This window comes from Staurois parvus, unplaced genomic scaffold (genome assembly GCF_062004578.1).
Source record: "Staurois parvus isolate SC_StPar_1 unplaced genomic scaffold, SC_StPar_1.0 ptg000475l, whole genome shotgun sequence".
NCBI classification, from domain to species: Eukaryota; Metazoa; Chordata; class Amphibia; order Anura; family Ranidae; genus Staurois; species Staurois parvus.
The window spans coordinates 7,987,394-8,000,847 of record NW_028318271.1 but is presented as its reverse complement, the minus strand read 5'-3'; the positions used below and the strand labels follow the sequence as shown (position 1 = coordinate 8,000,847).

General features: G+C 41.9%; 1 protein-coding gene across 1 annotated transcript in view; it reads right to left on the bottom strand.

The window, feature by feature from the left end:
• Window positions 1-12,153, bottom strand: part of CPLX4 (complexin 4) — a 37,837-nt gene extending 25,684 nt beyond the window's left edge. Inside the window, exon 1 of the mRNA XM_089689417.1 lies at window positions 11,861-12,153. Within this exon, the coding sequence (XP_089545543.1) occupies window positions 11,861-12,027 (167 nt within the window). The 5' untranslated portion in view covers window positions 12,028-12,153. The remainder of the gene's footprint in view (window positions 1-11,860) is intronic.
• Window positions 12,154-13,454: the final 1,301 nt, after the last annotated feature.

The following is a 13,454-nucleotide window of genomic DNA, read 5'->3' as shown; positions in this document are numbered from 1 at the left end:
CTCCACAGTGTGCACCACCACTAATCCAATGCACTCACCAGAACATATAGCTGCTCAAGTTATTAGCAGGCAAGGCTGTGTGGTCACCAGACCTGAGCCAGGTGGAGTGTATAGTGTAGTATTTATTGAAAGATATATTTACAGGTAAGGATTAAAACATGTGTCCTGGACTTACAGATGTGACCGCCGCATGCAATCCATGTGGCGGCAATTACATCAGCACTCTGTCCAATGCATTTCATTCTCTAGCCAATCATCAGGGGTCAAAAATGGATTGTGTGCAGTGGTCATATCTGTAAGTCCAGGACACTGCTATGTTTTAATCCTTACTTGTATAATATATCTTTCAATAAATACTACACTGTGTGCTACACGATATATTCCATCTGGCTCTGGTCTAGTGAGCACTTGGCAAGGCTTTGTGGAACACTTGCCCACCAGACCGGACTGTACCATATCCACAAGGAAAAGAGTGTCGTCTGCTTAATGCTGCTGAGCATTTCAGAGTATCTGTAAGGGAATTCCCGTGAGACGGCTGGCGAATAGATATGCGCACAGAAATGCACGATTATGCATACTCACGCGCACAGCGAAGATTGGCGCCAGACAGACTATTTAAAAGGTGCCTCTGCCTGTGCTGAGTGCTGACTGGTCTTCAGCTGTTCCCGTTTCCTGCTTGTTCCTGTGTGATTCCCTTGTTGCTGACCCGGCTTGTTCCTGACCTGACTCTTGATCACTCTCCTGATTGATACTTGTTCCTGACCTGGGCTCTGCTCCTGACTTTGGCTTGCTTATGATTTGGTACCTCGCTGTCCGCCTGTTGATGAACCGGGCTATTCCTATGACATTGCTCCTGTCTCCCATCCCAGCTTCCTGCCTTGCTCTGGTGCATGCCTGCCGACCTACCATACCAGCTCTGCATATCACTACTGTTCCTGAATCGGTGGTCCATCAGTCTTTTAAGGACTCCAGCTGCAAGTGCTGCAAACAATTTCTGCTGGCACTCTTGTCCCCCTGGTCCCTTGACACCCTCTGTTCCACTTCCAGTGGGGTCACGGCTAGTGACACAAGTGAGGCCGACCTCGTCATTTCAGTCCAATCAGGTACGTGACAGTATCCCATGCCAACACCTCTCCTGTTACAATTTATGTAAGCAATAAATCACAAAAATACAAACCCCTAGACTGCTTGTTGGAACTGGAATGAATGGACTGTTTAAGTGACTGGTGGCCTCTGTACGACTTAAGAAAGAACCAGTTAAAATCAGTGGCCCCTGTGGGGGTAGTGCTACATTTGGAGGCTCAGTCCGGGATTTCCCTCAATGCACACTGCCATTGCCAGTACAAACTGACAGAGGATCAAGAGCTGGGGAATTATATACTGTAGACTGTCTGATACAAGTGTGTTAAGGAGAAAGGCTGTTACAGTGTTTATTTTGTTGCAGAAATGGAGTTTTCCTAGGAGAGTGGCTGCTAGAAGGAAGTGCATTTCCTGGTAGGCAGTGAAGAGTTAAATGTCTATGTGGGAGGAGTCTGTTCATCAAAAGAAAGAGAACCAGGATGTTGGCTCCAAAGAGTCTTGGGGGGAGGGCAAAGATGGCACTGCACATGCACAGAAGAGGCTGAGGGTCAGTATGAGAGAGAGAGCACACCTGGAGCATCACACTGCATAATGGCGCACATGGGATTCTTCAGGTACTGGGCCATGATGACTGCAGAAAGCACTACTTCTCAATGGTACCCAGACAGGCTGGTAGAGCTTCAGAGTGAGCTATTCAGACATTGGTGTGCGCATGGCACACAAAGGTGGTTGCTTAGCCCTTGGCACAGTCAAGGGATCAGAGCATATGGGCATAGTGTGCAGATGCTGCCAGAAAGTGACAACGGTAATCAAAGCCTGGAGCAGTTGTGGTCGCTGTGTAGAGGTTTTACTGGACTTCTTGCCAAGCAATCTCCAACCAAGTATTCTAAGAGTGGACTGGGACACTGGCTACTGTACGGAGGTGCTTGAGTTTATCCATCAAGCTGCAGTGGGTTGCCATACTTCTGCTGTTGACAACACTGTCCAGCAGGGAGACACTGATATACCTTTGGGGCCAGGACTGAAGACTATTAGTTAAACCTGTGGTCGCTGGCGAAGAATCACCACAAGGGAGATGGAGCCACCAGCCCCTGCTTACAGAGACAAGGTGATGGCTCTGAGTCTGGAGCTGCTCCGGAGAGGCAAGAGTATGCTGTTAACCCTATCACCACTGTACCAGGGAAGCTGGATGTCACAGTTCAAAATGGTGAGCACATGCGGGAAATTAGTGATAGAGGGACTGATTCTGGATCACCAAGGTTTGGGGCTGAGTTTGAGGCACTGTAGGAGGAAGTTAAAGACTAGGGTTTCTCAGTGTCCAAGCCAGAGTGGGACTGGGGAGATGCCAGGGATGAAGTGTCCCTCACTGATTTCAAGAAAGTGAACAAGAGTGCAACTGACCCACGATCAGCAGGAGAGAGAAAATCTGCTATCAAACTACTAGAGTGTGCTCAAAGACTGCACCTTGAGGAATCATGTGAGAAGGGCAGGAATGCGTTATCACCTCACTCCTGGAGAAAGGCTGCTGCACAAAGTCTAGCATATAGAGAACTATCAAGAAACCGTTTGAATCCTGCGTTCTCCCAAGAGTGGGTAACATCACAGAGCTACCCACTCTCATACGAGTATGAGTACCCATATGTCCCTAACCTGGTTATGGAAGAGAGTCGTCAGCGTTGGTGTGACCATTATATATGGGAATTTCTAAAGGTCCCAAGACTGTGTAGAAGTTCCTGAAATTCTGGAAAAGATACTAAGAGTGAATTGAACTTGGGGCATTTTATCCTTTTTATGTTGCTGCAGTACAAAAGAAGACATTGTTGTACTGGACCACTGCCCGAAGCAGGGGGCAACCCAAAAACAATCTGTTGCTACTTTCGTTGAATCCTGCAGTGGGGATCATCTGCCCTTGTTCATGAATTCCTGGATCTATCCTGTTGTGCTGTTAAGTTACTTTGGACTGAACTGTTGCCAAAGTAGGGGGCAACCCATCTTCAAAAAACTTTGCTGTCTCCACTGAATTCTGCACAGAGGATCTTCTGCACTTGTCACTGAATGGCTGGATTTAACCACTTCACCCCCCCGGAAGGTTATCCCTCTTTCCTGACCAGGACATTTTTTGCTATTCGGCACTGCACTATTTCAACTGGTATTAGCACAGTCAAACTAAATTTATGTCCTTTTTTTCACACAAATAGAGATTTGTTTTGGAGGTATTTTGATCATCACTGGGTTTTTTATTTTTTGTGATATAAACAAAAAAGATCGAAAATTTGGAAAAACGCTATTTTCTACTGTTAAAAAAATTATCCAATCAACTAAAATTTAGTCATACATTTAGGCCAAAATGTATTTTTCTACATCTTCGGAAAAAAAAATCCAAATACATGTATATTGGTTGGTTTGTGTGAAAGTTGTAGCATTTACAAACTATGGTATAAATATTGCAATTTAGGCAGCTTTTATAACTGCCCATCACATTTTTTGAGGTGATAAAATGCCAGGGCAGTACAAAACCCCCCAAATGACCCCTTTTGGAAAGTAGACACCCCAGAGAATTTGATGAGAGGCATGTTGAGTCCATGAAAAATTTTATTTTTTGCCACAAAGTTTTGGAAAATTACAAAAAAATGTTTTTCTTTTACACAAAGTTGTCACTTTAATGATGAACTGCTCACACATGCCATGGGTATATATGGAGTAACACCCCAAAACTAATTTTGCTATTTCTGCTGAGTATTCCTTACTACCTATCACAATTTTGGAGGCCCTAAAATGCCAGGATAGTATAAACGCTACCCCCAAATGACCCCTTTTTGTAAAGCAGACACTCCAAGGAATCTGATAAAGAGGCATGGTGAGTATTTTTCAGATATAATTTTTTGTCACAGGGTTTTGAAAAAGAAAAGAAAAAATACATTTTACTTTTCTTTCTGCATTTTCTAAAGCGTGTGGTCAATGGGGAGAAACTAGATACATTTTTAATATACATAGGCAACACTTTAACCTCCCTACCGGTCTGATTATGTCAGTATTTCTGTGCTTAAAGCGGTACATTGTTTTCAATGGAAATATGTTGTTTTTTTATTGTAGGCCTGTAATTCTTAGGAATAGCTCACTAAAATTTGTCAGAACAAGAGTCTAGTAAACATCCCGGGTATGATAAAATTTGAAACACAAAATAATAAATTATAATATAATAAATAATCATAAAAAATAATAATCTAATAATAATAAATTTAATTCAATAATATAATCAAACCAAAAACACTGAAATTTGAAATAGAGCGCCAAGTTCGCACATCAGTCCCAGAATTGTTTTCAGTGTCTGATGATGCATTTCCCCACGAATCATTATCACTCAATTCTGCAAGTGGTTCTAATTTACTATCGCTGTTCTCTAGCCGGTCTAAAACTGCTTTTGACCTAAAGGGACGCTTTTTGGATGCCATGGACATTTCTCAGTTTCCAGGCAGAAAGAACGGTAAAAACGCAGGCAGGGCGCCGGACAAAGCACTCGGGACAAAATGTATGTGAAATGGTTTGATACAGTAATGTAATACGATCAGATTTTAGTGTATTGAGTGACTGTCAAATTTTTACATTTTTGAAATTTCCGCCGGTTCTGTCCCCCGTATGTCCTGACTCTCGCAGGGAACAGAACCCGGAAGACGGATGTCGGCATCAGCTGCAGGACATGGCCGGGGACGCTGCAGGGGGGACATCGTGGGACCACAGGACAAGGTAAGTGCTCTAGGGATCCCAGAGCAACGCTTCAGTGTATGCCCAAGTGTAGCTCGGGGTTACCGCTTCTGGTACTGAAACTTAAGCCCAAACTACACTCAGGAATACCGCCAGGGAGGTTAAAAGGTTACCACTTTAGATTTACAGAGGAGATCTAGTGCTAAGTAGAATTACTGCCCGTGATTGGGCGTTCACGATGATACCTCACATGCATGGTGCAATCTCTACATACCGACACAGACCGACATTTGCATGCGATCATGGGGGTGGGGTGTGGGCTTGATTTTTTTTTTTTTTTTTTTTTTTTACTTTTAATTTTTTTTTTACTTTTTTTTACATTGTCCCTTTAATTTTTTTTTATTACGTTTATTGTTATAACAGGCAATGTAAATATCCCCTGTGCTAGCAATAGACAGTGACATGTACTCTTTTCTGAGAAATCTAGGGTCTATTAGACTCTAGATCTCTCCTCTGCCCTTAAAGCATCTGATCACACCAAAATTGGTGTGATCAGATGATTTCCCGATTGAAAAATAGTGCTGTTTATATCCAGAGAGACATTCTGGTCTCCGAACAGCTCCATGGTTACCCAGCAGACCCAGCGGAACTGGGAGGATGTCCTTTCCCACTGCTTGTAAAAGTGATCCATCGACTAATTAGCCGCTAGGATTGCTTTTACATGAAAGCCAACCACCAGTTGAAAAAAACGATACTAGGATAATGCCTGTAGCTGCAGGTATAGCCACTCAAAGTCCAGTTATGTGCCAGTATGTTGCTGGTCCTTGTTGGGCATATATGTAATGTTCCTTTTTTCATGAGAGTGTTAAGGAAGAACATAATCGTCTCATATCTATGCTTAGCCATGGCAGCAGAGAACATAGGCAATGTGACCACAATTCATTCTTTTTTGTAGCGCCAATGTTCAGGGTTAGGCCCAAAAGAGTTTTAAATTCGAAAACCATGATAGGTTTCCATGTGAATTGTCTGATAAGAGCTGAAATTGGGTGGGTGGTGATATATTATTGTACGAATAAATTGCTTTGGCCCACAATCAATCGATACAAATCTTCTGTGAAAAACATTGGAGGGGATAACGATAGTGCTGGCAGCAAACTGGGCTGATCCTGCTAACACTGCATTTTTGGGGACACTATACTAAGGGGGCACTAGTATGGTTTTGGTCGTGATCAATATATTGATCCATACAAACACTATACTAGTAATAACAGTGATCAGCAACCTAAAGTGTGCGTGCGGTAGTGTGCGGGCAAACTAATGATAGCTGATCCTGGCTGGGAGAGGTGCTAACTGACTCTGATGCTATCAGATGATGCTAGTGGCAGTAATACAGTAATAAGTGAACAATTCTATATGCTGTCACTGTATTAATGGCACTGGCTGGGTGACAGGGGTGATCAAAGAGTAAAATGTGCTAATCTAGCATGTGTAAAATGTAGTGTTTTTACTCAAAGTGTGGTGTTCTCTTTAAAACTATTTAAAAAAAAAATACTTTCATCAGAGTAATTTAATACCATTTTTTTTATTGCTTCTGCAATGCAATGCTTGCTTTGAACTATCATGAATGAATTAAATTTGTGACAGTTCAAAATACTAGTGATCAGTGATTGGCTACAGCTATGCACATGGTACAGGGTGTTATGATTAGCCCATGTACCATGTGAGAGCTGTGGGCCAATCACAGCTTACCATTAAGAGAAGTAGAGCTGTTATGAATCAGATTGTTTCATAACAGCTTTGCTAATATTGTGATCATGTGATTGCACAGCAATCACATGATCACTTTGTTCTGATTACTGGGATCCACATTCTGCTGTGTCCGGTAGACACAGCAGTCATGGAGGGAGCTCTCTTATGTTAGTACAGCCAGAGCGACTTATGATGTTCTGTCTGTAGCTGCCACCAGCCTGCAGTACAAGTACTGTGGGTGGTCAGTAAGTCGTTAACACCAAAAAACCCAAACAAACAAAAAAAAAAACACACAACCTGGTTGCAGTTGATTTTTCCTTTTCTTTTTGGCTTATTGGACTTTCGCCATGCAAAGCCAATGAGCGGGGTTAATGATTTGGACCCATACCTAATAGAAACTCAATAGTATTGCAGTTAGCTATTTATCTTCATTCAGGATATGATGCTGATATGCAGGATACACAATGGAGAAAATAATTATTTGATCCCCTTTATGGAGGGAGCTGAAACTTCGAGTTGCCAAGCGACAGCCAAGAAACCTTAAGGATTTAGAGAAGATCTGTAAAGAAGAGTCCAAAATCCCTCCTGAGATGTGTGCAAACCTGGTAACTGACTACAGGAAACGTCTGACCTCTGTACTTGTCAACAAGGGTTTCTCCACCAAGTACTAAGTAATGTTTTGCTTGGGGATCAAATACTTATTTTACTCATTGAACTGCAACTCAATTTATAACATTTGTATCATGTTTTTTCTGGATTTTTGGTTAATATTCTGTCCCTATCATTTAAAATACACATATGATTACAATTATAGACCCTTCATTTCTTTATAAGTGGGCAAACTTACAAAATCTGCAGGGGATCAAATAATTATTTTCCCCACTGTATATATTTAGTCAAGATGTTCCTTTCTGTTTTTTTCCAGGACTCTGGAAGATAACAGTGTGCCAAAACTATATATCCTTTTCAAATGTTTCTAATTGCCTTAAACTAAGTCACCTTTCTGAATTTATGCTATTATGGATATTATTGGATAGATTAAAGTTTAGGTCATGGCCTTTAATTCCAAAACATAGGCACTGTTGCTGCTTATTACTGTGGATAATTATGTGGAGGCCCACCTCCAAAGGGGTGGTGCTCCAGCCCTTGGTTACTGTATTGTTGAGTTGTTTGTTACAGGATAAACTTTGCCAAAGATGACTACACTAAAGTTCTATTTGCACGGATTATGTTTATGACTGTTGTCACCTAACTAGAAGTAGGGCTTTACCTACATAGGTTGTAGATATCTGTATAAATATTTATATTTATTCAGTTAGGTCTATATATATTTGGATACTGGCACAATTTTAGTTTTTCAGGTATTTACCAAAACATATTCAAGCTATAGTTAAATAGTGGATATGGGCTGAAAGTGCACACTCTCAGGTTTAATTTGAGGGTATGTACATCCAAATTGGAGGAAGAGTTTAGGAATTACAGCTCTTAAGAGTAGCCACCCCCCCTTTTTCAAGAGACCAAGAGAAATTGGACAATTGAATCAAAAGCTGTTTCATGGCCAGGTGTGGTCTACTCCTTAGTTATTTCTTCATCAATTAAGCAGGTAAAAGGTCTGGAGTTGATTCTCAGTGTGGTATTTGCATTTGGAATATATTGCTGTGAACCTACATCATGCGTTCAAATGAGATGTCCATGCAAGTGAAACAGGCCATTGTAAGGCTTCAAAAACAAAACAAATCCATCAGAGAGATAGCGGCAACATTAGGAGTGGCCAATCAAGAGTTTGGTACATTCAGAGGAAAGAAGAACGCACTGTTGAGCTCAGAACATAAAAAGGCATGGACGTCCATGGAAGACAACAGTGGTGGATGATCGCAGGATCCTCTCTATGGTAAAGAAAAACCCATTCACAACATCCAGACAAGTCAAGGACACTCTGCAGGAGGTGGGCGTATCATTGTCAGTCTACAATCAAGAGAAGACTTCACAAGAGCAAATGCAGAGGGTTCAACACAAGGTACAAACCATTCATAAGCCTGAAGAATAGAAAAGCCAGATTAGACTTTGAAAAAAAAATCTAAAATAGCCAGACCAGTTCTGGAAAAGCATTCTTTGGACGGATGAAACTAAGATTAATCTGTACCAGAATGATGGGAAGAAAAAAGTGTGGAGAAGGAGTGGAACAGCTCATGATCCAAAGCATACAACGTCATCTGTAAAACATGGTGGAGGCAGTGTGATGGCATGGGCATGCATGGCTTCCAGTGGCACTGGGTCATTGGTGTTTATTGATGATGTGATAGAAGACAGAAGCAGCCGGATGAATTCTGCAGTGTTTACAGATATACTGTCAGCCAAGATTCAGCCAAATGCAGCAAAGTTGATTGGACTGCGCTTCAAAGTACAGATGGACAATAATCCAAAACACACTGTAAAAGCAACCCAGGAGCTTTTGAAGGAAAAGAAGTGGAATATTCTGCAATGGCCGAGTCAACCATCTGATCACAACCCAACCAAGCATGCATTTCACTTACTGAAGGCAAAACTAAAGGCAGAAAGACCCACAAACAAAACAACTGAAGACAGCTGCAGTTAGAGCCTGGCAAAGCATCAGAAAGGAGGAAACCCAGTCTTTTGTAATGTCCATGGGTTCCAGACTTCAGGCAGTCATTGCCAGTAAAGGATTCTCAACAAAATATTAAAAATTAAAATTTTATTTATGATTCTATTCATTTGTCCAGTTACATTTGAGCCCCTTAAAATGGAGGGACTGTGTATAAAAATGGTTGCAGTTCCTAAATTTGTACTTGATATTTATGTTCAACCCCTTGAATTAAAGCTGAAAGTCTGCACTTCAAATTAATTCGGATTGTTTTGTTTTAATTTATGCTGGTGGCATACAGAGCCAAAAAGTATGAAAATTGTGCCTGTGTCAAAATATATATGGACGTAACTGTATTTGCTGTAAGTGTCCTTTTGTCATGTTACTTGGCCCATGAGGACAGGGCCTATTTTTTTAGGGGGGTGGATAGAGGATCCTCCTGGCACAGGATGCTAGGTAAATTTAGTTTTTGGCTCCTTCTGTAATCAGGGGAGCAGTGATCATTTGTTCTGGTCTGTTAATGGTTTCCCAGGCTGGGAGATTGATTGTTGCCCCCTGCCTCTGGGAAGGTTCCAAGTACTTCAGGTAGCTGCTTGCCTCTGAAGCACCTATAGACTGAGTTGCTATTCTGCTTGGTCTTGGCTGTGGCAGGGCTGGGACTAAACTGGATCCTGGTGTAGGATTCTTTACAAGGGGATTGAGTCTGGAAGGAGAGTTTCACTCACTGGACCATGTCCAGAAGAAGCTAGTAGGAGGCAGCTGTCCTGGGGATTTGTGAGTAAAGACCCTGATTAATCCCTTTTGACTGTGCAGCACCCCATCAACTACACTAGATATCTATAGCCGTGCAGTTGTGCAGGGTAACCAGATGCCAAGAGACTACCTCATGGTCCCCCAAGGAGAAGAGTGTCCTCTGCTTAATGTTACGGAGTACACATGCCCCAATCCTTCTCTTGGGATTAAAGTTCTGTAAGCTTTAAATCACAAAAAGACATACCCTAAACCAGGGGTGGGCAACTCCAGCTGTTGTAGAACTACAAGTCCCATGAGGCATTGCAAAACTGACAGTTACAAGCATGACTCCCAAAGGCAGAGGCATGATGGGACTTGTAGTTTACCAACAGCTGGGGGGCCACAGTTGCCCACCCCTGCCCTGGACTGTTTATTGGAGCCAGAATAAATGTTTGGGTGAATGGCGGCCTCTGTACTGTTTGGGGAAGAACCATTTAAAATCAGCAGCCTCTGCGGTGGTAGAGCTACACTATTTAGACACCCGGCACAACTACAGTAATAGTGACGTAGAGATATAGCAAAAGTTGCTAGCACAATATCTGTCTGCCTGCATATCTGAGATACAAACTGATCTGATTATTATTTATATTATCTGTGGAGTACCTAAGACCGCTAAAGGCAGCCATGGAATACCACTGGACAAAGCAAAATTGGTTGAATATATATTCTTTAGCCAAGCCTTGTACTGCTTCTGTTGCTGAGAGGAAAGTATGTTCCAGCACCAGTGTTGGTATAAAATGCACATCTTGTATCTACTCAAAATGCTAAATTTGAATATATTCACATTAAACCTGTATTTAAAATCACCTTATTATTAGGTCCTAATTGAAATAGGGCATCTCCACAGGTTAATTAGTAAGTCAGTGCTTTGGCCTGCCCTCTTCTAATTCCCATAATGTCAATAATTGGCACCCAGTCAGAAACAATAAGGAAGCTTGAGAATCTTCAGGAGGCAAAACAAAGACCCAGCTTCCTAGTTAAAGTCAGGATTTGCATTGAAAACTTTCAATATTCAGCTTTGTTCTGGGTTTCAGTGCTCTTGAGGCACTAAAAAAAGAGCCAATTCAATAAAGTAATTTTTGCTACAGGTATATTATGGTATAATACAAGGTGGGTTCAGACAGACCAGGTCAACTTGAATGGCTGGGCAGGCTGTAACAATGTTTACCTATTTTGTAAAAGATTAATCAAAACCATGAACCTTTTTGCTTTCAGGGCATTATGTTACCATAAATGTCAATGTGTTGTTATACACTTAAAGAACACTTTTCTTAACTATCCCTAGAAAAGAACTGTGGGCTGAAATGCTTTCTTTTATTGGCTGAGTGGATTAAAATTGCAAGCTTTCAAGACTCATCTCTCCTCTCCAGGCAAGGTATTAGACAAGAGCAGACTTGAAGCTTGCAGTTTGAATCTATTCAGCCAGTACATGGTGTCTATTGATGACCAACATGGTACTACACCCTCTTCAAACTAACAGTGTTTTATAAAGCCATATCATAGCTGCTTATAGTTAAAATTATTTTCAAGGACATTTTTGCATGTTATCTGGCATGTGGTAGAACATCGTGCACAATGATCATGAATCTTTATTCTGGAATCATGCATAAATCCAATTAATGTTAAATTGGAAATCCTTTTTTTGCAACATAAATCTTCTTTGGTGTGTTACAAACTTCAAAAGCCAAGGAATCGTCAGCAGATAAAGTTTTTCAACATTCGTAAAGCAAGGAATTTTAATGCATTGTGTTAATTTTGCAAACCGGGGAGATTTCTAGAGATCAGTATTGAAAAACATATGCTGTCTCTGGAAGTTAGGGATAATCTACCAGTTTTGCTACAGAGTATTATGAATGTGCTATTTTTCCCAGGCCCACTTTGGGAAAAGAGGACACAACTGGCTCTAAAAAAAAAAGGTAAACATTTTATACTCACTTCTCCTCTACCAGTTGCCTCTGGTACTCCTCATACTCCTCACGGGTCATGCCTGCCGCTGCTGCCGGGTCAGAAGTATCACCACCTTCTTTCTTCTCTTCACTGGTGTCCCCCAGTCCAAAACTCTTCAGCTGATTGCTAACCATTCCCTTTATCAGGAAGGCCATTGTTGCTGTCTATCCAAACATACAAAGAGCAGAGCCAAGCAAAGTTGGGAGCAGGACCCAGGCTGGGAAGTCAGGCAGGAGAAAAAGTCTGCAGCAGTTTGAGCTGGTCAAGGGCACACTGTTACTAGGAACTATATGCCAAAAATGGTTTGTCAGCCATAATCTGGATTAGCGGGTGAACTGTTTCGTCCATGGAGGCAGATGGTTCAGATTACTTCAAAAATCATTAGATGCAGCTGCCTACTTTCCATAATAATACCTTAAGCTAATTTCCTATCAGTCTGCACGTGACGTAATGAGAGTTTATTTATATGACACAAATTTAAAGTACAGGATTATTTATTGTCAACAGGGAGGGGATTTTAGGTAACAATTGAATAAAAGCTGTGAGAGATGTATTTAGGCTTCCATTGTTGACCTTTGTTTCTAACAAGGGGAGAAGCCTATCTGTCATGTGGATCCAATTGCTTCAATCCTACCTGTATCACTGACACACAAAATCTGTGTAGCTAGGTGCTTAGGCTATGTTCACACTAGCTTTGTCAGCAGGCGTCAGACAGGTGTTTGGGAAGCATTTTTAACGCTTCTCAAACACCTCTGAAAATTCTGCACATGGCAGCACACAGTGCTGTTCACACAGAACCGTTAGCATCGCGTCGCAGCAAAACTGACGCCGCTGGTCAAGTCAGGAGGAGTAGAAGCCTCCCATTCAAGGCTATGGTGCCGCTCCACAAACACCTGGCCGGCGTTTGCGGTGCAGTTGTGACGCAGTTGAGAGGCGTTTGCGGAGCGTTAATACCATTTAAACTTCATTATAGGAGTTTGTGGTGTGGTTTTAACGCTTGGCAAATGCCTATCAACCACCTCAAAACCACGCATAGGGCATTTTGGGAGCGTTTGAGGAGCATTAAAAATGCTTCACAAATGCCTAACGCTTGTGAAATGCTATAGGGGCATTTGGCAAGAGTTAGAAATAAAGTCAAGTGTGAACAAACCCTTAGATAGCCAGAAGGAGAAACTGCAAAGACACTGTACTGCAGCTGATTTGTGTGATTATACTGTACAAGACCCTTATGCTAGCATTCAATGCTATTCAGCATCCATCCAGCAGAGGGAGCTGGTGGGACATAAAGATTGTGAGAGACTGATGCAAGCCACACTGAACTGTGGGAAATGTAGTCTGGGAAGAGGATCTTGCATAAGAGTAAATGAAGCGATGGATTACAACTCCTAGATATGGCATTTTAACAGGAGGTGAAAGAAGAAGTTTTCCCAGGCTGTAGAGAAGAGAACTTCCTCTTGCTGGAGGAGACTGCAGAATGCACATCCCCCCACTGCTGTGTACTCATCGGTATATTCAGAGGCCTGGAGCACTGAGGACTGGAGCATTGAGAACCAGAGTCACACTGAGTACAGAGCCAGGATTG